At 35.1% G+C, this 24,615-nt stretch overlaps 2 protein-coding genes and 1 non-coding gene across 4 annotated transcripts; 2 read left to right on the top strand and 1 right to left on the bottom strand.

Annotated features, from left to right (window-relative positions):
* The first annotated feature begins 2,102 nt into the window (after window positions 1–2,102).
* On the top strand, window positions 2,103–17,578 carry LOC107862528 (pantothenate kinase 2). 2 transcript variants are annotated; one of them, XM_016708134.2, is made up of 23 exons: window positions 2,103–2,363; window positions 2,908–3,331; window positions 3,897–4,109; window positions 4,245–4,303; window positions 4,782–4,898; window positions 7,020–7,139; window positions 7,227–7,321; window positions 7,745–7,838; window positions 8,067–8,198; window positions 8,947–9,059; window positions 9,213–9,405; window positions 10,907–11,112; window positions 11,735–11,779; window positions 11,899–11,947; window positions 12,526–12,608; window positions 15,260–15,376; window positions 15,464–15,527; window positions 15,667–15,813; window positions 15,914–16,072; window positions 16,340–16,423; window positions 16,638–16,832; window positions 16,931–17,002; window positions 17,241–17,578. In XM_016708134.2, the coding sequence occupies exons 2-23, from the start codon at window positions 3,073–3,075 to the stop codon at window positions 17,328–17,330; spliced, it is 2,706 nt and encodes a 901-aa protein (XP_016563620.1). In that variant the 5' UTR covers window positions 2,103–2,363; window positions 2,908–3,072; the 3' UTR covers window positions 17,331–17,578. The 2 variants fall into 2 exon arrangements, with proteins under 2 accessions (XP_016563620.1, XP_016563621.1); XM_016708135.2 differs by having other exon boundaries at window positions 2,330–2,593.
* Window positions 17,579–19,115: 1,537 nt separating this feature from the next.
* TRNAP-UGG lies at window positions 19,116–19,187 on the top strand. The gene has a single exon. It is a non-coding gene; the product is annotated as a tRNA-Pro (tRNA).
* Window positions 19,188–20,427: 1,240 nt separating this feature from the next.
* On the bottom strand, window positions 20,428–24,120 carry LOC107865967 (zinc finger protein SHOOT GRAVITROPISM 5). Its single transcript, XM_016712149.2, has 2 exons — window positions 23,752–24,120; window positions 20,428–21,248 (listed from the first exon to the last, which is right to left on the bottom strand). Exon 2 carries the CDS (start codon window positions 21,222–21,224, stop codon window positions 20,703–20,705), a length of 522 nt encoding a protein of 173 aa, XP_016567635.1. The 5' UTR covers window positions 21,225–21,248; window positions 23,752–24,120; the 3' UTR covers window positions 20,428–20,702.
* Window positions 24,121–24,615: the final 495 nt, after the last annotated feature.

The following is a 24,615-nucleotide window of genomic DNA, read 5'->3' on the forward strand; positions in this document are numbered from 1 at the left end:
ATATATTGCAATAGCATTTATATGTATTAGACCAATAAATTATGATTATTTCTTCCCTCTCAATTGGTTCAAGGTCGGGAACCAATTATTCCATTTAATAATTTTGATGTTTGATATACAATTAATGAATATACCATAATGCACAAAGATGGATTCCTCAAAGAAGTAGAGGATGTATGTTAGTTTTCCTAACATAAGGGGGAGATTATAAGCGCTATGAAATATGTTAGGAATTATCACCATATCCTCATCCAAAAGATAATTCAAGTCAAATGCTGAACGCATCTCATATTAAGCGCTAGTACTCTTATTTTGTGTTCTTAAAGAACAAAGTCTATGCATGCGTGAAGCGTGGTAGACTGATCGGTTCCAAATGAAATAGTCCTTGAAAAATAAGGAGCAAATAATCATAATAAGAAGGCAATGAGCTCTTGAAGAGCCTACGACATAACACTTCATGAAACCTTATGAGAGGTTCATGTATCTGAAAATAATGAAGTGATGAGATCTCAAAACGTTATGTCGCATTGTGAACCGATACTAAATGATAATTATCAATATATTTGACACAATATTGGCGCATTATTGTGAAGATTACGAGGATCTTAATTCTACGTTAATTTAAGCATGCTAACGTAGAAACATTTATTAAGTGACATGAAATGATGCATCTTGGTAAGTATTAAACTTATTTGATTTGCAGTCCAGATATTTGAAGACGTCACTCATGAAATGTTGAATATTGTCACTTGACAAAACTTTTGTGAAAAACTTTTAAGGATTCAAAATGCTTGACACATACAAAAGTTTTTGGGAAACTTATTTATAATCCTTATATTGTATAAGCTTATTGCTTGAACATCATTAGAACTCTTGGAGAGTTTTCAAAGCAATAGATTATTTGCAGAAATTCGAAATATATCGAATTGGATTGGTTATGAAGTACCATATCTTAGTGCAATTGATGCACTTATGTACCTTGCAAATACTACAAGGCCTATAGCCTTTTCAGTCAATTTGTTAGCAAGGTATATTTCTGCTCCTACTATGAGACATCAGAATGGGATAAAACACATGAGCTTGTTTTATTCTAAAGATTGCAGTCCCGATTTTATTGGTCATGCTGATGTTGGGTATTTATCTGACCCGTATAAAGCTCGGTCTCAAATAGGCTATGTGTTCATATGTGGTGGTACTGTCATATCTTGAAGATATACAAAGCAGTCTATCGTAGCCACTTCATCGAATCATGTTGAGATAATAACTATTTATGAAGCAAGCCGAGAATGTGTATGGTTGAGATCCATGATACATCTCATTCAAGAAAAATGTGGTGTGAAATATGACAATCTACCCACAATTTTATACAGAGATAATTCAGCATACATAGTACATCTTAAGGGAGGATTCATAAATGGAGATAGAACGAAGCACGTTTTGCCAAAGCTTTTCTACATACATGAGCTACAAAAGAATGATGATATTAACGTGCAATAGATTCGTTCAACTGACAATGTGACTGATTTATTCACCAAATCTTCTTTAATTGCAACTTTCAAGAAGATGTTGCACAAGGTTAAGATGCAAAGGTCAAGGCTGTTCTCATTAAGGGGAGTTAACGCGCTGTACTCTTTTTTCCTTACGAGGTTTGTCCCACTGCGTTTTCCTTGTAAGAGTTTTAATGAGACAACCGAAATGTGTATTATTAGAGATGTGTATATTTTTTCCTTCACTATATTTTTTTCCTACTGGGTTTTTTCTAGTAATGTTTTAACAACGCACATTATCTACCGATTAGACATTCAAGGGGGAGTGTTATAAATATATTTACATTATAGTGAATGTCTATCAAGATCTACTTTGATATCTATTAGGATTTGAAACATTTATCTTTTACTTAGACTAGGAATAAGTTTTTCGAGTTTTTCTTATGATCTCTTATTCTTCAAGAGAAATAAGAATTACTGTGTCTATTCTCTCTACACTTCTTCTTTATTCTTTCTTATTTTATAACTTATTAAAACATATAATATGCAGATTTGAGCATTTATTCTCGCATCCGAATCTTGTTTAAACATGAAAAATAAATTTCAAATTCAAACATTATAATATCATTTCATTGAAGCTATAGTCAGAGTCCAATATTTCAAAAACAGTCTTTCTATCCCTAGAAAAAATTAAATTGAAATAGACATATACTCTATCCTGTTCTGACCCATCCTTAGTTGCAATTATAGCATTGGATAACATTTTTCCTAAAATATTTTCTCCCTGGCTGCGGGTCTACCCTCTCAGCGACAATTCATCGCTTCTTTACAGACCTTGCGCACTACACTGAAAAATCAATAATCACATTTTCAAAGGTTCAATTTTCTATCATCTCTTACTACCATATATATTACTAATCCTCCGTAACTGGGTTGCGTAAACATACAATTGTATGATCTTTGGGGTCCCAGCATTTTAGGTTTATGCACAGTGTTATTGTTGAGATAATTTATCTTTATTTATTCGTCCTATATAATTAACTGCTATTAGTAGGGGGAACAAAAAGGCCGCCTAAAGTCTATCTTCTTCTTTAATTCCCTGTTCGGTAATTACTAATCCTACTATTATTATTATTGTTGTGGTGGTGGTGGTGGTTAATTAATAGTAGTTTTTACATTACTATTTTATAATATGGGATCTGGGTAGTCAAGAATCAATCTTGAACAGTTGATTTTGACTTTCATTTCCGTTTTTAAGAATTGGAGCAGTAACTAGTAAAATTGATATCATACATATTCAAGCCGTGAAAATAGCCCATAATTTGACGCAGCATGCAATAGACCTTTTATGGTTTGGTTCTTTAATTAGAACGGCTCTTTCCACTTCCGTGTATAACAACACTTTATTTATTTGGTACAGTTATTGGAGCCAATCGTCACAGCAGTTTGGTGGATGACCTTGAATTTTGGTTGGAGTAAAGACAAGTGCGCTAACCAATTTGGACCCATTTGACTAAACAAGAATTGTTTGGATTTAGGAGTAAGGTAGGAAGGAAGTATAGAGAGAGAGAGAGAGAAAGAATTAATGGCAAGTCCAACGACAAAGGACCACTCTCACATTGATATTAACGATATAAATGAGGAAACTCAACAGCTTTCTGAGAAAGATATTGTAGAAAAAGATATGGCACCTTTGCCTGGGAGCTCAATTCATCGATCATCTTCTCGTCCACAGTTAGATGTTAGTGGTGCTGCAATTCAAGGGAATTTTGAGGAGAAAGATCCTACAATTCTGTTGCCTAATCAGAGTGATGATATTTCACACCTTGCTTTGGATATTGGTGGTAAAGTTTACATCTTTTTATTCTGTATCATTCATCAAAAGCAAAAATTCTTGGAGTGTAAGAAGTTGGGATTTTATGTTTCTGTAATTCTTCTTGTTAAAATGGATATGAAGTAGACATTTCCTTGTTTTATTTCATACTCCCATATGTTTTCTCGAGCCGAGTGTCCATCAAAAATAACCTCTTTATCTTGCACATTACCCTCTCGAGACTCCACTTGTGGGATTTTATTGGAGTATGTAGTTGTTTGTTACCCCCAGAGAAAGAAAGAGAGTAACATTCATCAAATTGGTGTTGGTGTTCTTTGAACCACCAGTTCAATGTTGCTTGCATGTTCTTTGATAACTTTGAAAGTTGGGCAAGATACTTACACTGATATGGTTGTGGATAATCCTTGTTGGTGTCTTCAAGTTTGATTTTTGTCCCAACTTTTTCTGCTTTCATATGCGTTTGGTGTAATGCTGAGCTCTTGCATTGGTTCTGAGTTTGATGCGGAAAGCTAATTACGATTAATCCAAATCATATTAGGACGGGAATAATATTTTCCGTGGATTTCTTAATCCAGGCTCTCTTATCAAGCTGGTTTACTTTTCAAGACATGCGGACCGACAAAAGGATGATAGGAGAAAGAGGAAAATTAAGGAGGGATTGGGTGTTTCTAATGGCACCAGAAGAAGCTATCCTATCCTTGGAGGGAGGCTTCATTTTGTGAAGTTTGAGACATCAAAAATTAACGAGTGCTTAGATTTTATATCTTCCAAGCAACTTCACTGTGGTGGTATAGTTCTTTGACTTGTCCATTGTTTTCAAATTGATTATTTTGTAAATGCGCTATATTTTCCGTGATTATCAAATGTTCTTAATCAACACCACATGAGTAGTTTTTACATTTTGTTCATAATCTTGTGGCCAGGGATAGATTCACCACGTTGGCCTTCTGATGCCCCACCAAGTGAAAATGCAGTAATTAAGGTAAACATCTTACTTGTTGAATTGTGTGACAATCTCATTTAAAAGTTAAAGTTGTGAGGGAGCTAACTTTTATTTGTTTAATTATGTAATAGCACTCTTCCTCACATGTCAGCCATACACTTTATTTCCTTCCTTTGAATGATGTATATCCTCTTTTCTACGGCTAAACACGTGAAGATACTTTCTTGATAATAGTCATATTGAGATTTAAACAAATGACCTTTATTTGCTCTTGTACCTTATTGAGTTTGTGATCACCTCATTGAAAAATTTAAACTGTTAAAGTCAGGATACTTTTATTTCTTCATAATACATCAATGCTCTTGAGCTAGGATGTCTATTTCCAGTTTAGTTTGATCAGAATCGAATCATATTGAGATAGAAGAAAATAGGTTTTTACTTCAATTTGCTGCTAGTTATTCGTTTTAATAATTCATAGATACATTCACCTATTTAAGTGGTTTGGTTTTGTGAAAAGGCTACAGGTGGTGGGGCATATAAGTTCGCTGATCTTTTTAAGGAAAAGCTGGGAGTCAGTATAGAGAAAGAAGATGAAATGAATTGTCTTGTTTCTGGTGCAAACTTCTTACTCAAGGTAAGATCTAATTTCCTATCCCTTGTGTATTGCTCGATGTTCATCTGTAAATCTGGAATTTCACTCGACTAAAAATGATTTGTTTCTTGCTTCACTGTCTCACTCTGCATTCTCTCCTATATTGGCAGCTTTAGATCCAAGTCCTTTGTTTGACTGTGTGCAGTGCATAAATGTTACTTTCTTGATCGCCTTTCTCTTGAGAGGGGAGTCCAAAGAACTACTCAATGCTAATTTTCAAATTTACTTGTAAATATTGTCTTATAGAGGGCTTTCTGGCCCACATTTTTTAGGATAGAGATCATCAGGAAGTATCTGTGCATTCAGGGTTTTGTCAATCACTTCAAGAAAAGCCTTCGATTAACCAAGGTAGTTTTTTTCAGCTTTAATAGGATATGTAGATTTGCTCTTATTTATTGTGGAAGTTCCTACAGCTAACTTCTGAAAGTACAGCAAGTCCTGACTGCAAGTCCTGACTATCTTATATCCTTGAAACCTGACTGCCATAGTGCTTTCTCCTTTAGCTCCATATTAGGAATAGGAAAATTCAAGTTTGAAAACTGGTATTATCTTAATCCCGTTAGCTTTAAGCTGACGATGCATAAAGAATAAAGTGTTCATTTAATTTTTAAACTTATTTTACTGAAGAAATGCCTTGGAAACAGCCTCTGACAGAAATGCAAGGTAAGACTGCGTACGATACACCCTTGTGGTGGAGTCCTTCCCCGGACCCTGTACATAGAGGGAGCTTTAGTGCACCGAGCTGCCCTTTTTTTTTCTTTTTTTTTTTTCCTGAAGAACATGCCAGTAGAAAATATAGAAAACTTCTAGCACTTTTTATTCTTAAATAACAAAGAACCCAGTGTAATCACACAAGTGGGGGCACTTTTTATTTTTATTTTGTGTTATGTTTACCTGAGATGAGTTTAAATGGAGAAACATGGTCAGTGAGGATTCATATAGCTGACCTCGATTTGTTTGGGACTGAAGCATATTTGTAGTTTATACTTCGTATTTAAATGAAGAACAAAACAGCCATTCTAGTGTTTTCTTTATGCAGACTTTGCCGACCTCAAAGCTCTGATTAGTAACGTAACTACTTAGGACTAATTGTTTTCTGATTAGGGACATGCCTGCATCTAAATGTTTGATGCTCTTAATAAATGAAATAGCTCTGTAGTAGGTTTATGCGTCTGCATTTGTTGTCCCTTTTATTTTTGTGTAGTTATTGTTTTCTGCATTTTCCAGTTACTATTGAAGGAATACTGACTGTTGAATTATCAGAATGTGACGTTAAAAACTAGTCACTTCAGCAAACTTTTCCAACTTTTCCAACAAGTTTATGCTATTGTCTTTGTTATCAGTTGCTGATGGAAATGTGCTGAATTTTGCATTCCGGATACAGCTGTATGAGCACAAAATATGCTTAAAGGCTCTCTTGTTCATTTGCTTGAAAGATAAATTATTTTTACAAGTATATGATTGCATGGCTCTTTCATTCATTTGCTTGCACGGATATTTTCATTCTTATAAAGATATTGCTGCACCTGTAATTGATTGTGCTTAAACCTTAAGGAGGACTCACTTGGTTGTTCTCATACTTTCATCTCCTTCTTGTTATACTTCCTTTGTCAAGCCTTCAAGTGGCTATCATATTGTTTTTTCCCCTTTTTTATGGTTTAAGTTCTGATTTCACATGTTAAGTTGAAATATAGTTGTGCTCCAGTATCCAATCAGTAAGTTGTCCAGGGGATTCTTTATGAGGTACACATTTCTATGCATATTTATATATCTGGGACCTGCGGAAGCAGCACTGGTTCCCTAACATATCACTGAAATCATATCTTTTCATATTAGTATATTCGTGAAATCAAACCATATATATTTCTTACTTGACCACAGCTGTCATTTTTTTTTTGAAGAAGCTAATTCAGGAGTTGTTTTCTACTTTCTTTTCCATGTTAAGAATATTCTGTGTCTGTTGGATGTTCATGCTCAGGCAGTTTTGGCCTTAACTTTTCCCAGTTTAACTTAATTTAGCTTGGGGGCTGTTAGACAATGATCTCTGTCTTTTGCTTATTATTGCTTTTGTTGACTATATTGCTGAAAGCTGTTTTTGAGTAGGCAATCCGTCATGAAGCTTTTACTCATATGGAGGGTCACAAGGAGTTTGTGCAGATAGACCAGAATGATTTATTTCCATATCTGCTCGTGAATATCGGTTCTGGTGTTAGTATGATCAAGGTACTCCACTTTATTTCTTGTTTGGCGTTATTGAGGTCATAAAACATTTGATTAGCTTCTAAATGTTTCCTTTGTGCGTTATTATAGGTTGATGGGGATGGGCAATTTCAGCGGGTCAGTGGCACAAATGTTGGAGGTGGTACATATTGGGGATTAGGGAGGTTGTTAACCAAGTGCAAAAGGTACTTTTGGTTAGACAGTATTTGGATAATGTTCTGTCTTTGCTTCTTTTGCGTATCATATTTGAAGAGAATAAATTAGAGAGAGTAGTAGAAGATTGAGAATCCATGGGCACAATCTCTCACAGCACTGGTTCCTTTTTCTTCCCTCACCCTGTTACCTTTTTTGATAAGGTGAAGTGAATTTATTATATAGTATCAAGAAGGTTGTGAGAGGTACAAAAGGTAACAAAAGATTACACCATCACATCTCTCACAGCATGTGTAGTTAAACCCATTCACAGTGGGACAATATTCAATTTTGTGTGAGTGACAATGGGACATCATTTCAGATCCCACTAGTTTCAGGATAGAATTTCCTAAACACTCTATTATGGAGCTAAAAGTTACATAACTGTAACTGATTCTGTCAATTCTCTGCTACAGTTTTGATGAACTGCTAGAGCTCAGTCAGCGTGGAGACAATAGAACCATAGACATGCTTGTTGGTGACATTTATGGTGGTATGGATTACTCAAAGGTACATTCTAATAGACCAGGATTTATTATCTAGGATTTGTTTTACTTGATTAAATAGAGCTGGACTTTAGTGGTCTACATAGATGTTAAATCATGTGGAAAAATAAAGATCCATGATTTTCTCCTGAGAGACTATAGTTGTTTTTTCCTTTTGTTTATTTAGGTTCGTATATGCTATGCATCCTAATGAATTAATGATATCTACTCAAGATCTATAATATCTCTATAGATTGGCCTTTCAGCTTCAACAATCGCATCAAGTTTTGGGAAGACTATTTCAGAAAACAAGGAGCTTGAAGATTATAAGCCTGAAGATATCTCTCTATCACTGTTGCGCATGATTTCATACAATATTGGTCAGGTATCCAACGTTTAAGATCCCTACAATTTTACAAAGTGTTTACTTCAAGTTTTATACCTAGGGAACTCCATTTTTACCTAGGGAAACTTCATTTTTAGGTCTATCCTGTTTTCTGCACCAAGTGATAATTTGTGGCAATTTTGTAAATAGTTGATCTTGTAGAATGGAACTGGACCAAGAGACATCTTTGCATGTTTTTCTTTTGTTGCTAAGTGAAGTTATTATTGATAATAAATTTAGCACCAAGAATGTACCGAGAGAAAGTACAACAAAACTATCCAGGAATCCTTTAAGCAATTACTCATGTGATCCATGGCGTGAATAGTTTCTGACCAACGAGGATGGGGCATCACAAACCCCTGTGAGAAATTTGAGTTTTATCTTTAGCTTCTATTTGGTTTATATCAAATGCTTTCCTTATGAAGAAGCCCAAAAAATATTTCAGAACATGAGTGCCTTGATAACTTAGAATCAGGCAAATTCTTCTGCCACGTTCTCCATGGCAAGAGGTTTATATTGTCGGTTCAGTTAGCTATATTTACTTTATCCTAGAAAGGTAAAAATGGTTAGTCGAGCTGTGCGAAATCTGGCCCGAGACTCGGTTATCCAAAAAAAAAATGGTTAGGTATATTTTTGATTATTTTCCTTTCTGAATAAATAGCTTCTGGGAAATGAGTCATTGTTTGATGGGTATTATATACTATTAGATATTGCCTAACCATGAAATTATCTTTAAAACATTTTCTAGATAGCTTATCTCAATGCACTGCGTTTTGGACTCAAAAGGATATTCTTTGGAGGATTTTTCATACGAGGTCATGCTTACACTATGGACACAATCTCTTTTGCTGTTCAGTTCTGGTGAGAAATTGATTACTTTTACTAGGCTTCATTATTTAAAACCAGTCACTAGGCCTTTTTCTAGTTCTTTCTTTCCTCCAAACCATGTGCTTCTTTCTTTCATTCATTATTTTCTCTTCATCAATTTCACCTCTACCCCAAATCTTTGACTAGGTCCAATGGAGATGCACAAGCTATGTTCTTGAGACATGAAGGTTTCTTGGGAGCTCTGGGTGCTTTTATGAGCTATGAAACACATGGTTTAGATGACCTGCTGGTCCATCAGTTAGTGGAAAGATTTCCGATGGGTGCACCATATATTGGTGGAAATGTTCACGGCCCTCCGCTCGGAGATTTGAATGAGAAGGCAAGTATTACGTTAGTTTTAAACTCTCGTGCACTGTGTATTGGTTTGAATTTGACAAGTTTTTGGTATGCCTGAGACTGTTATCAGTAGTGTCTTTCAACAGTTTGAATGCATTGCAAATTTTCCTTGCGGTGACTGCTTTGACTATATAGTTCTTGCTTTTGCATAGAGTTTCTAAGCCGCTTCCTATGCCATACATATTTGCTTGTAGTTTCTGAATGCAAGATTTGAAACTTTTGTTTCTTAAGGAGTATGTTTCTTTCTGTATTTAATAAGGAATAAATGCCTAAAGCTATAAAGCATATATTCTGTGGGGTAACCACACAAGGTGGGAATATGGTACCCATTTGTGACCAACAATGCATACATGTGGAATAATGGGAAGCGGCATGTGAAAAGGCACATGAAGTTGGCCATATAAGTTGAAGTGTCATGGGTTGTGTAAAGGTTTTGAGTCACCTCACTGAACTGACTCAATTAGTCCCATATACCCAACAATTCTATTTTTGTTGGGCAATCTGTTGCTGCAGTTTAGTATCAATATGCAACTATTGTTCTTTACTTCCTATTTTTTAATATTCTGAATTATTGATGGTTTTATGAGATAAGTAAAGAGTTGCTTCTTGAGATGGTTGGAGAAACATTCCTTCTATAATTAATTACTTTTTCTTCTCCTCCTCCTCCACCGCTTCCATAGTTCTGATAAGCTTTATTAAATTTTGAACTTACAGAAAGTAAAGAGGTTTAATTTTGGGGAGATTGATTGTTTTTTTTCCTTGTTCTTCTCCATAGTTGCTTGACAAGCTCTGTTGAATTTTGAATTACAGAAACTAAAGTCAGGTAACTGGTTTAATTTTTGGAAAGATTGATTTTTATTTCAAAGACTTATTCTGTTACCATTCTGATACGGAGTTTGATAAATCAGATCAGTGAAATATAAGGTGTAGCTCCACTTTGGAAGTTTGTCCCATAGTTGCTTGACAACCTGTAATAAATTCTGAATTTATAGAAGCTAAAGTTAGCATATAAAGTGGTTTAATTTTTGTGGGAGATCGAATTTTTTTGTTCAATGGGAAATTGATCATGCAACTTGATATTTCTTGTCACTTAGTAATCTGATTTTTGATGGTATATGTTACATAATAAGCTCCCTTCACTCATTTTGCTTGTCCACTTTGGATTTTGCACGCCACTTGAGAAATAATGGTTCATACGTGTATTTTACCACTATACCCATACTAATTAAAATAGTCTTATGTCTTTGGAAATAATTTATGGAATAAGTAATTAATGTTGAGCATAAAACCCAAAATTAATAATTGTCTTCTCTTGATATGTTCAAAATGATAAGTAAAAGTGAATATCTATTATGTTGGAGCGTAAAACAGAAAAATAATAATTGTCTTTTCTTGATATGTTAAAAATTATAAGCAAAAGTGAAAATCTATTATTGGTATATTGGACATATAAAAGTGAACGGAGGTGGTTTATTTGACTGCAGATATCTTGGATGGAGAAATTTGTGCGAAAGGGAACTGAAATTACTGCTCCTGTTCCAATGGCTCCACCGGCTACTACAGGCCTTGGAGGCTTTGAAGTTCCATCATCTAAAGGAGTTTTGCGACCTGATGCAAGCAAATTAAATGTTGGGGTTCTGCATCTGGTCCCCTCTTTGGAGGTTTTCCCCCTTTTAGCAGATCCAAAAACGTGAGTGATTAATGAAAGTTGATGTTGGGACAGATCTTTTGCAATTTTTGTGTGGTTCAGCACAAGGGGCAGCTCTGTATTTGAGCTGGTCTTTCGTAGTTCCTGGTTGCAATCATTTTCCTGTTTGTACCGTTCTGGTTAATTTACTTCCATTTCTTATCACTGGTTATATTAATTTCATTCCATTTTCTGTGTGGTTTCTCTGAAGGGGTTGTCAGTGTTATTTATCTTGGTGTCCATAGTTGGTTAGCCTGCAAACTACTGTCACATTAAAAGTTCTAGATTTGCCCCATTTTTTTTCTTATCTTTCGTCGTCTGTGTTTGTTTCTTTTTTCGAATCTTGGACTTGCTTTATTTTAAGTCAAGGGTTAGCGGAAAGAACCTCTTTAATTCTGCGAGGTAGAGGCAAGTTCTACGTACACTCTACCCTCCCAAACCTCACTTGTGGGATTACACTGGGTATGTCGTTGTTGTTGTATCTTCATCATTTGTGTATATGTAGAGGGTACTTGACAAGGCAAGGATTTTATTGAAGTATTTTGTGTTTTTGCGTATTACTATTTCTGGGACGCTGGTTTGAAGATTATTGCATTTTTACCGAGTTTTGAATTGCTTTTAACAGATATGAACCAAATACCATAGACCTCTCAGATCATGGTGAGCTAGAGTAAGTTGAAATTGCACCCTTAAGAACATCCTCCATTTTTCTCTGAATATTTAAACAAGCCTGCTTTCCAGTTTTTAGTCAATCTGTTCTTTTTAGACTAAAATTCGGCTCTGTTGTAGGTACTGGTTCACTGTATTATCTGAGCATCTGTCTGACCTTGTTGACAAGGTAAAACATTGACCTTTTAATCATGTCAAAATCCTTGTTTCAGCCCAAGAAAGGAAGGCTTCAGTATTTTTCTAGGAAATTCCTCCAAGGAAGCTCTTTGACACAGGCTTTCATGTATTACATGTTCATAGTCCCAAATGACTCTCTTATCAGTGTCCTCATAATAATTAGAGGATTTTTGTAATGGACGCTAAAATATATGGACGAATCCCATACTGAAATTTATCAGAACACCCGAAGGGACACGTGTAATATGGATTATCAAGAAATGTGTGGAGGAACTAGATGTTTTTAACCTTGTACTCTATCATCTGCAACATAGTGATTTCTTTTGTATGCCCTCATATTCTCGTTAAGCTCTATACATGGCTTCCAAGGAACTGATTTGTACTTCAGCTGTTCAGTCAATTTATGAAATGTCAAACCCGATCTTTTGATTGTTTAGAACAATAAAGGGGAAACTGCTGTCATGTTGTTTTGAATTGTGCTATGTGCGTCACTTTTTACTTTTATTCTATATTATCTCGATATGTCTCCCATATTTTATGGTTTGAGAAGCTAATCCTTGAATTCTCCAGGCAGTGGCTAGTGAGGGTGGAACTGACGATGCAAAAAGAAGGGGTGATGCATTTGCTCGGGCATTTTCTGCACACTTGGCTAGGTATCATTTGTTGTTTATTTAACTGCAATATTTTATTCTGTTGTTTTCTCTTTTCCATTTCATCTGTAAATGTTATTATAGTAGCCTTAATGTTATTATAGTAGCCTTATGTTCTGCAGGGCTTTGAGTTAATTAATCTTATAATATCTTTTATTTTTATGTAGACAGAGTTTATTTATCTTATATAATATATACAGTCCAATATTAGCTTCATGCACTCTCTCCCGATTGTGCATATAGGAAATGTCTTAAATTCCAAAATTGGCCCCCCTCATTGTACTGGATCCAATATTTTCACGATTCGACATATAAAATAGATCTACACTTCAGATATATCTACAGTAGAGCAGGGGGTTGGCCTTCTGAATCAAGCTCGTCACACGGGGCTTGCCTAGTACGGTTTACCGCTCCTGTGTGATTTGCGAGCTATGGCACAGGAGCGGGGTTTACCCTGTGTGCACCCAAATGGTAGCGGCTATGGGTTCCCTTTTCATAAAAAAAGATAGATCTGCATTAGACTTTTAAATTTCCTTTCTACTCATTTTAGTTAACTCTCTTTTATCTTTTATCCATTTGAATCCTTTTTTTGGTAATCATGTACCTTCGCTACATCATCTTATATAATGTCATCAATGTGTGAATCAGAAAGTTTTTTTTTAAAAAAAAAAATAAAAAATCTCATGTTGATCCTTTTTCTCACTTTAAGTGATTTTTATATTTTTTAAAAGATCCTCTGAAATCAATCTTTAACATTTTTATCTACTTTTTAAAACCTTTTTTTAACCGTTCATAAAAAATGTGCAGTTTAATGGTTTTGCTATTAAAGTCATTTAGCTGGTATTGTTAATTATCATTAATCAAAATGGACAGTTCAATTAATTTTATTTAAAGGGAACAATCTGAACTTAAATGGAAGACCAAGGGCATATATGTATTAGATCTTTCTGAAAAAAGATGGTAAGCCCTAGCATTTTTTTACACTATATGGGTAGGATTTCTGAATTTGAATCATTCAAATATCAATATATATAGTGCATTTTTTCTCGTCTTTCGCAACTACTTATTAGCTCTGGATGGATTTGAATCATTCGGATATTTTAGAGAGTCTAAGACTTTGTGTCTAGTCGTATCAGTAGTCGCCGTGGCTGTGTGCGTATCTTGTAGTTTCTTGTTCGTGGTGTTTTGGTGATGTTTGTGATTTCAGATAGATAGTTTATAATACTACCCTGTGGTTGTCTTGTTTTTTATTCTATTGGTGTGTTATGTCATCTTGTTTTTTGTTTTTATTATGTCTTTTTGTACTCTTTTTTTTTGTCCTGAGCCGGGGGTCTATTGGAAACAACTTCTCTACTTCATCTGAGGTAGTGGTATGGACAATGTACACTTTACCCTCCCAGATCCCACTTTGTGGGAATACACGGAGTATGTTCTTGTTAAGGATTTCACTTAAAAAGTTATGAATGTAACCCTTTATTACAAATCTATTTACTACCACAACCACCTTCGCTACCTGCCACTACGAGGCACTAGCCACTTCCCAATCGCTGACCACTACCTCCAAATCACCCCACTACTAGTAGTCTACACCGCACAACTACCATCAACGGTTGCTACCAACCACCTTTACCACTAGTCTATCACTCACTACCACTATCCACCATTGACCTCCACCATGCACTCATCACGAACAACTATCTTCATAATTCACCACCTCCAACCACCTCTGCCGGTAAGTTCTACCACAATCTCCACCTCCACCGCCAACTACCACCGTCAGTCACCACTGCAAATCCATTACCAGTACCACCGGCTACTAAAGCACAACCATCATAGCCAATCTCCTCTCTGCAACCATGGATACCGCCAACCACTACCTTACAACTATCATCGCTGACCTCTTAACTACCGCCACTAGCTTTTATATCGTAGTTCATCAAAGAAATAATTTATATAATTTATATAGCAACACAAATATTAGGTGATTTCTTCCTATCTGTTCTAGATTTGGTCGACAGAGTTACCTGGTACCTGTCTACTTGTTGCTGGTGGGAGGTGACAGGTATCTCGTGGAATTAGTCGAGGTGTGTGCATGCTGGCCTGGACACCACGGTTATACCGTGTTAGTTAATATCTTATATACTCCCACTATTCCAGTTTATGTGGTAACATTCCCTTTTTAGTATGTTTCGAACTAGTGATAATAGTGGATGCTTTCTAAATTTGAAAGTATTGAACTTGAATTTTTCATTTTATCCCAATTGGGAACTTTTCTAGCTCTACGCAAATGTCATGTAATGTGTAGGACCACAATTTTTTTTGGATAACCATGGTGTCATGACTATCTTGCGCGCACTTTGACTAAATTCACAGAATACCTCCCACTCCGACCAGTAACAGGCACCAGGTAACTATGTCCACCAAGGTTAGGACATATGGAAATAAATCATCTAGTGTTTTGTCTCCAGTGGGATTTGTGTGTAAGACCACAAATTTCAAGAGTCTTATAGCCACACAAAGGTTATGGCATGCTTATGAGCACAAATTCCATAAGTCTTGCATACTTTTTAAAAGTCCGTACCCTATTAGTGTTAACACTTCCCTATGATATTTGTAAAGTTGATGCAAAAGAATATCTTTGTATTTTGTTACAGATTGATGGAGGAACCTGCAGCTTATGGAAAGCTAGGGCTCGCCAACCTTTTGGAGCTAAGAGAAGAATGCTTGAGAGAGTTTCACTTTTTTGATGCCTATCGTACCATTAAACAAAGGTACCTTCTTATGGATGGGACACTTTCTTGTTCTACTGTCTTCGAAGCAAGTATGCTTATCTTACACACTCGTTGAATATTTTATAGGGAGAATGAAGCTTCACTTGCAGTTTTACCTGATCTTTTGATGGAGCTTGACAGCCTGACTGAGGTATGTTTTTTCTCATATATTTCCTTCTCTGCTCTTTTTTTTCCTTTTCTCCTCCCTTGAAGTAGGTTAGCTAGATCATTAAATATATGCTTTGGATTTTTTAGTCTATTTGCTGATACATCTAGTCTCAATCTTGTAGGACATGAGATTACTTACACTAATAGAAGGTGTTCTTGCTGCTAATATTTTCGATTGGGGGTCACGTGCCTGTGTTGATCTGTATCACAAAGGAACAATTATTGAGATCTATAGAATGAGTCGCAAGAAGATGCAAAGACCTTGGCGGGCAAGTGAAAGGAAACACAATATTAGAAGAGTCGTATTTATGTTTTTTTTTCATTAATGCTAGAGACTCTGCTTTCAATGTCATGCTTTTATATTATCAGGTGGACAACTTTGATGCTTTTAAAGAGAGAATGTTAGGGTCTGGAGACAGAAAGCCTCAGCCACATAAAAGAGCACTGCTTTTTGTTGACAACTCGGGTGCAGATATTGTTTTGGGGATGCTTCCCCTTGCAAGGGAACTTCTCCGGCGTGGAACCGAAGTATGGTTTGCCTTTAAATGAATCTAAAATTTTCAATATTTTGCTTCAGTTGCTTCATGGTAAATTACTTTGCATTTCCGTCATTGAAGCTTTATTAATTTAGTGATACTTTCCTTATCTGATAACATACAAGATAAGTGTTTGCTTAACATGTAATAACCACTTTCAATTGCTACCTTGTTTGCTTTGTATGATCCCGTCCCATCTCCTGACATATATGCTGAATATATTAGGTTCCAAAGATCTAACATGCAAAATTTTATGCAGGTTGTGCTGGTAGCAAACTCACTTCCTGCACTAAATGATGTTACTGCAATGGAGTTGCCTGATATTGTTGCTGAGGCTGCAAAGGTATGTCGATTTTCAAGGGCATTCCATTAGTTATAATGAGATGTATAACTCTTGCCAAACTCTTTCCCCTTTTTGATAGAGATCTTAACGTAAATGAATCTATGCATTATTAAGGTATATTTGGCATGGGAAATTTGTATGTTTTAAAGCTCTCTCTCTCCCCTTCCCTCTACTTAATATCTCATTAGCTTGGTAATATTGCTTTGGCCTATAGCACTGCGATATTCTTCGAGGAGCAGCTGAAGCAGGAGGCTTGCTTGTTGATGCGATGAGTAATATCCAAGATGGTTACAAGGAAGATACACCTTCCGTTCCTCTGATGGTTGTGGAGAATGGATGTGGCAGTCCATGCATAGACTTGAGGCAAGTGAGCTCAGAGTTAGCTGCTGCAGCCAAAGATGCAGATTTGGTATGGTGCTCCTTCCTTTCATACACTAAAATATGCAGCTATCTCATTAGGAAAATAAGTGCAAGCAACTTACTGTGGATGTTTATTACCTGGCGCAGGTAATTTTGGAAGGGATGGGCCGGTCTTTGCATACCAATTATAATGCAAAGTTCAAATGTGATGCTCTAAAGGTACGGAATATAGCAGTCACTTAAAACATTTTGAAGATGGTTTCTGCATATTTAATATGGCCCAAGTGGATATCAAATGGAGTTCCATAAGTACCTTCCATGAAATTTTAAGTTAGATTGGCTATGATTTTCTATTAGTGGCTTATTAAACCAGCTAATTTGGTTTGAACAGTGTCGAGTATAACCCGCTTTCTTTGTGCCTCATTCTTCTTCGACATGCTTTGTATGTGATTTGCAGCTTGCTATGGTGAAGAATCAACGCTTGGCAGCAAAATTGGTTAACGGGAATATTTATGATTGTGTATGTAGATATGAACCAGCTAGTTGAAAGCTTCCCCTTACCATGTAGTTTTATATTTCATCTTGCAGAACTGTCGCCCATACCTAGGGGTGAGGTTGATCACAAGCAAGCTGCCTCAACAAATATAATTATAGATGTTAGCCTTCAGAAATTGTATTATTGTTATTTATCATGTTTCATACTCTGCATGTGTTGTTACTTTGTATTATTCTTACAGGAGGAGTGTAAACATTTGCCCAAAAATAACCAACCTATAAATAGTCATTTTTCTCCAATTCTATAAATGTGAGATGAGTACTACCTATAAATAGTCATTTCCCCCTTTCTATATTTATTCATATATGAATTTTCCTGTTATTTATCAATCAGTATTATATAATGCAAGTAAATGCAGAAATAATAGCAAGTAATGCAAGATCAACTGAAATTTCCAATTTGCCGGCGGTCTTTCGGAAAGAGCCTTTCTACCTCACCTCTGAAGTCGAGGTATGGACTGCATGCACTCTACCTTATTCAGACCGACCCCATTTTGTGGGAATACATCGAGTATGTTGTTGTAGTTCGTGTTCTGAGAATTTTCCAGCGAATAGAGGAATCGTGTCCAAAGTTAAATATTGGTGACCTAAATGATAGAAAGGATAGCAGGTAGCCACTATCAAGTTCAATAGTGCTACGTAAAATACACACAATCTATAATGTACTGTAAAATTAAGTGAACAATAATGAATAACTGCACAACGTTACTTCTAGTAATCTCAGACGATTTCCTCATACCATTTTGTCATGAGTAAAGTAACATTCTCTAACCAACATGACAACTATGATCAATGCTTGTCTGCATCCTAGTTAGACAAATGTAGGAAACCTAGTATGTCCTTTTAAAATTAATCCCCGTGGCAAAGAAAATTGCTGTTGTATAAATTAGACCTGTATTTCAAACTGCAAAGTCATAGCGATCTCCCCTGGTATTTCAGGATTCAATTGGTCGTGAATATCGTAAGGTACTTCTTTTTGCAAATTTAATAAACTCCAAAACCACACCTGAATCCCAAATTCTTTGCTTCTTGTGGAGTGACAGTTTCAATATGCACTAATCATTGTTTCTAAATGCAATTGTCAGTTGACATCTTCTAATTCATGGATACAAAAAGCAAATTGGTGCGTGAATGAATCAAATATCTCATAGCATCCCTATTATGTGTATTCATGAATAGATTGTGAGAAATCAATATCTCATTGCACCCCTATAGTGTGTATTTAGGAACACATCATGAGAATCTAACTTCGCTACCACTCGGCACAAACTCAATTTTGAAGCGCAAGAACTGAACTCCTAAAGCCCAAATTGCTGGCTATCTACCACTCAGAAATAAAACATTTGGTCGAACACTTTTTTGATGTCAAACAAAGTAATAGCTATGAATAGTCATCGACTTCCGGAAAAGAGTAGAAGAATGGGACATACAATGCTATGAATGAACCAATTTCGAATACTGATAATAATATAAGCAAACGAACATTCTCCCGTGCTTCGAGACATGCTGAGCTCCACATATTCTTGTACAGTCAAAGAAGATCGATTTCGTAGAAGATGAGATTAGCAAATCATGATTTATTGAAATTTAATCTTTACGAGATCGTCAATCTTCTACCAAGGACGTCTTTAGAGTATACCGAATCAGTATAGCCATCCTTCTTCTGAGACAGCAACATAATTCAAATTAGTATCAAAAGTGAGTGCTAAAATAATTTCTTTTTTCCTTTCCCCAAGATCGATTAAGTTAAGAAAACATGCTGCTCGTTAGCATCTGAGGGCATTTGGTCTAGTGGTATGATTCTCGCTTTGGGTGCGAGAGGTCCCGAGTTCGATTCTCGGAATGCCCCCTTTAAAGATAGATACAATAATATTTTTAATGATTGATAGTTATTGTTTTTTTCCCAAATATTTATTGCTCCAAAAGAAATTTAACATCATATTTTGAGTGTGTCTGATATTTATTGAAGTTGTGGACTTTACTTGGATGCAAAAAGCTGCAGGGCAACTTTTAATGTTATAGTATTTGTCTTGGGGTTATTTGACCAGTCAAGAAAATTAATCACAAGAAGGCAGTCAATGTCAGAAATCATGGTATACCAGGCTTTGATAGGAAAATGACAAATATACCAATTTGAATAAAAGGCTAACACAGAGCTCTATATAAACTTTGTCAAAAAATCTTGGCTTATCCAGAAAGCATCATTTGTAAAAACAGAATCTCTTTTCATTCATACGCAGAACCATATCACCCTCGGTGTTTATACTAAATCATATTTTACGGTTAGACTATGTAGCAATAAGAGTTTATGTATAGTGGTATCGTGTATTTATTAAATTGGTGTAAAGACGGAGTTCGGTTTATTGGCTAAAGAGAGCCAATTTATTCGTTAAAGTGATGAGTAATTAACCCAGTGTTATAATCATGATGAGCTAGCGATCTTAATTAAATAACAAAAAAGTTGATATACCTGAAAAGTGAAATAGGACCATTTAATTCATTCAAATTGATGCATGCTGCATGACACAAGGCAAATCTTAGGAGGATTGCATCACTACCTATCATAATAACATGACTCTTTCTTTGCCAGATTTCTGTACTTGAAAATACTAATTAGTAAAAGTTCTTGTTTTCCTAAGATGAATTTCTCCACAGCTTACTGTAAAATTCAAAATGGTTGTTATATCTAGTAAAACTACTTGTGTACAATCTCTTTTCAATTTCGCACCAGAAAAAGAGCAAATATCAACAACATACGTGTGGAATTTGGTAGAGTATATGCAGACCTTATCTTACCTTGTAAAGATAGAGAAATTTTTTTCGATGGGCCCTCGACTTAGAAAGCATAAAAAAAAAGGTATACAAAAAATGAGAGAAGCAACAAAAAAATGCAAAATGGAGCTAGAGCAAAACATGCACTGGTGATAATGGAAATAGAAAGACAAGTAACTACGAGAAGTGTTAATACTTCACTTTTAGAAAAACATTTAGTACATACTTCAAGTATACAATTTATTGAAATTAATTATTCCAAGTACAGACCAGGCATTAGCTCATCAGAATTAAACTATGTACAACACAATAAATAATGATCGAATCTCATGTTTCCAATATTATGAAGATAACATTACCTCAAGAAAAAGGAAGAATTAATCATACATAGTCAAATTCTGCCAGGACCATGTTATACGCGTACACTACATAACTTGAATCAATTGGTCATGGAAGAACAGAAAACAAAAGAATAAATCATCATACATCAAATTATTCTCCACTTAAGTTTTTTCCAGAATTCCCACCAAAAGAAAAGAATGCATATTAATCATCACCATTAATTATTTTTCACCCTCAATAACAATAACATTCAATGCGGTCGAAATTTTTGACTGCAAGACTGGCAAGTAACTTCCATGCACGTAGGATCAATCCTACGAGTTGCTCTTTCTTTCAATTTTTCTGCTCTTTCAACTTCCTCTTTAGCTCTTTCCCACATACTCCTCGCACGCGCGAATTCGGATTGAGCTAGCTCTATTTCTCTTCGAGTAAGTTCCCTTACACGTTCTGCGTACGCTTTCTCTATGGCTGCTAGCCTTATTTGCTCCGCAGCTTGCCATTTAAGGGCCTCAATGTAGCCCGAGTCGAACCGGACATCGGTGTAGTGATTGTGATCATGGTTTAGTGATGGACGAATTAGGACACCTTGATGATGATCTGAAGGTGGCTTAAATGGTCGTACACTGATTGAAAGTTGTAGGTCCAACGAAGGAGGTTCCAATGACTCCGATGATCGAATCATGTTCGGGGGAGAATCAGATGGCCATGAGGAGGAATTTGCTGCGTTTTGGTGAGTGGACAGAAAGTGTAGCTCCTTTTGGTGATCTTCCATTATTAAGACCTCACCAAAGTGGTACTGCATAAATAAAGTAAACAAAGAATTAGGGAACCTTAAATCCTCAAATAGTTACACACACACTAGTAAGAGATGCATGGTGTGAATTTGAATTAGTCAGGCCAGCTACTTCTAGATACTAAATGATTATATAAAAGAATAAATAAAAAATGAGGAACTAGGTTACTAAAACTTTTGTAGAAGTTGAATTATGCACGATGATAGTGTAAGAAAAATTACTAATATTACAAGTATGCACTTCCTTTGTTCACTTTTACTTGTCATATTTCACACCTTATCAAGAATCATACTAGCTATATAGACTCTTTGACTAGCATTTTAAGATGTATTTTTTCATCATATTAATATGAGAATAATTTCAACTTAATTATAGTATTTTTCATATAGTTTTCAAACAGTTAAATTCCAAGTTTAACGTACTCATTAATCTAATTCAATTTAGCTTAAAAAATAAGTCAAACTAACTCTCGTAAAGCGAAATGTGATAAGTAAAAGTGAACGAATGGACTTATATCTTAATAACTTCTACAAGTAATAACATGCGTTAGATCCTAGTGTATGAAAAATGACTAATACCCAGTCTCCTAGCTAGCCAGTACTATGTGAAACTTGAGTTAGGCGGGGACCCTATCCGTAAAAATTAAAGTACACAATTAGTATACATACTTCTTTACCAAATATAGTATATAGTTACATACATATATACAAAAAGAAATTCATGTGTGTACTAAAATACATGACTTGTTTTTTCCCTCCTTTTCTGGCTTACCAGAAAGAAGAAGGTTAAAGAGGAAACCAAAAAGAATCTAGCTGCATTTCATTTTGACTGACCTTGTCATCTACTCTAACTAGCTTCAGTACCAAGTACCAACTGATCATGGATGTAGATTGTAGAGTTTGATGGGTCAAAATGAAATGCAACTAGTATTCTTTTTCCTAAGTACCATGGTATGTTGTTCTATTTCAAGCTATAATTTTTATTTCAGTACTTACTATGTGTATATTATAATACATTAGTCAAACTACTACCTTAAACTCATTGCATTATTATTCTAGCATCACATGAAATGGGATAGAGGGATTAATACTACTGGGAGTTATATATGATCAGAAAACTGCAATTAGAATTCGTGCATGTTTTTACTAAGCATCTTTTAGCTAAAATATGAGTATGACATTTGTATCTCATCTAAAAAATTAGTTTGTGTTAGAAATATCAAACTATTTACATTTATCTTAGCTTGTTCAATTCATAAAATTGGCCAAAGTAAGAATGTGAGCAGCTGTATTCTCGAATTAATACCAGTCATGAACTCCCAAAATTATTTTAATGTAAAAATTTAATAAGTACAATCCTATTAGTATATAAGAATAAAATAAAAATTAAAACATACCAATTAGGAGGAGAAGCTTGTTTTAGTTAGTTGCAGATCATATTAAGAATTTTAATATGATATTAATCGACACTATCTTTACTGCATTATAAAGCTGTGTCAATTAAAAATAAACCATGTATCCATTTCAACCTTCGTAAAATGTCTCCGAAGCAGAAGTGGAAAAAAAGAAATTTATAGATCTGTTTGAAATAATCCAACATCTGTTATTTTCTTTTATATATGTTCATAATTTGACTTTTGATTAGTTGTAATAATTAACTCCACGAATTTAGTTAACGTGCAGTCTTTTGACAATAGTTTCAGTGATATCATTAGAATCAGAAGAAGATGTATGAGAATCATAAATACTTCTCTATAATTATTAACGAGAAGAAAAAGATAACATTAATTCGCTCATTCAAAGATTTTCTCAGTGACATGAAACAGGGTTGATTTCTTAGACGGTCACTTAACTAATAATTATTATCTTGGAAGATCACTTCTTTGTTGAAAAAAATTAGAATCAAGAAGTATGACTAGTTGAGTGACCGTCTAAGAAATCAACCCCTGTGAAATGAGTAAACCGATCTTGATTTAAGGTCAATTAAAGGACATACATGATATATGAATCAATTATATACTACTTTAAATCCATAGCATATGTTCTTCATGGTCCTATTTGAAATCTTTCCTATGACCTAACCCAGAGAATGTCAAAAGAATAGCTATGATATATCTATATCTATCTATCTCTATATATATATATTCTTATATATTTTGCTCTTTATTCTTCACTAAAAACTTTAATTGGGAATAGAACAGAAGAAACGGTAACTACCTTAGCTACATGATTTTTTATGATTTTTTTTAGCTACATGATTAATTTCAGGAAAATATATGTATTGTACGTACGTAGTTGCTGCTAGTAATCATAAAGATGCCAACAAATAATTCAGTTTGCAGAGAGAAATTAAAGTGTCTGAAAATCAAAAACTTTGACAGAAAATTTTGAAAGATGGATCACTATAATGCACAAGAATACAATCAAAAGAACTGAGATGAAATCTTTTCAACAATTATTTCTAAAGCACGAAAAAAGCCAAGATAAATGAAGGAAGAAATAGTACCTTATGAGTTTCAGTATTCAAATAATTGATATAATGAGAGAGAGAGAAAGAGAAAGAGAGGGATCAGATGTATGTACTAAGTTTTTTTTTTCTGCTGGAAAGCTCGAAATGATCAGACTGTGGAGTTAGGAATTAGGTATATGAACAAAATTGAAGACAATAATTGGGAAGCCCTAAAAAAAGGACTTAAACTTTTATTTACAAGACGTTATGGGAGAGAAAAATTGATAATGAATGAATGAGAAGCAACAAAGAGAAAACGACTTCTGAAAACTGATAGATTTTGACAACAAATATTGAAGGGGTGGGGGGTGGAGGGGGGTGTATATATATTGTGTGATATATTATCTATATACTAGTAGTAGTAGAAGAAGAGTAGTAGTAATTGTATGACATATATATACACAAAACCACATGGATGGTTTGGTAGTGGGAGAGACAAAGGCATTACCTACTTGCATGGGTTAAAGTGGACGTACACAAAGCACCAAAAATGTAATTACAAATTTCAGGAAAAAAGTGAATGTACTATATCACAAATTGTGGGTCACCCCATCTACCCCCTGCCCCCTCAATACACAAGGTGTATATTCCCCTCTTATCCTCAAGTTCTTTTGTGCCCGTATTGGAGTCCCGACTAATTCAGATCGCAAATTGAAGGACTCATTAAGGTGACAGCGCTCCCAACAGAGTTTTCTCCATACCCAAGGTCGAACCCTCGATCTCTAATTAAGGGTGGAGCAGTCTCATCCACTGTACCATAACCTATGTTGGTCCTCAAGTTCTTTTTCAATATACTAGTATATACTCCTTCCAACTCAATTAATATGAAATCTTTTTATGGAACATGAAGAGTAAAGCATC

The sequence above is a fragment of the Capsicum annuum genome, chromosome 3, assembly GCF_002878395.1.
Source record: "Capsicum annuum cultivar UCD-10X-F1 chromosome 3, UCD10Xv1.1, whole genome shotgun sequence".
Lineage (NCBI taxonomy): Eukaryota > Viridiplantae > Streptophyta > Magnoliopsida > Solanales > Solanaceae > Capsicum > Capsicum annuum.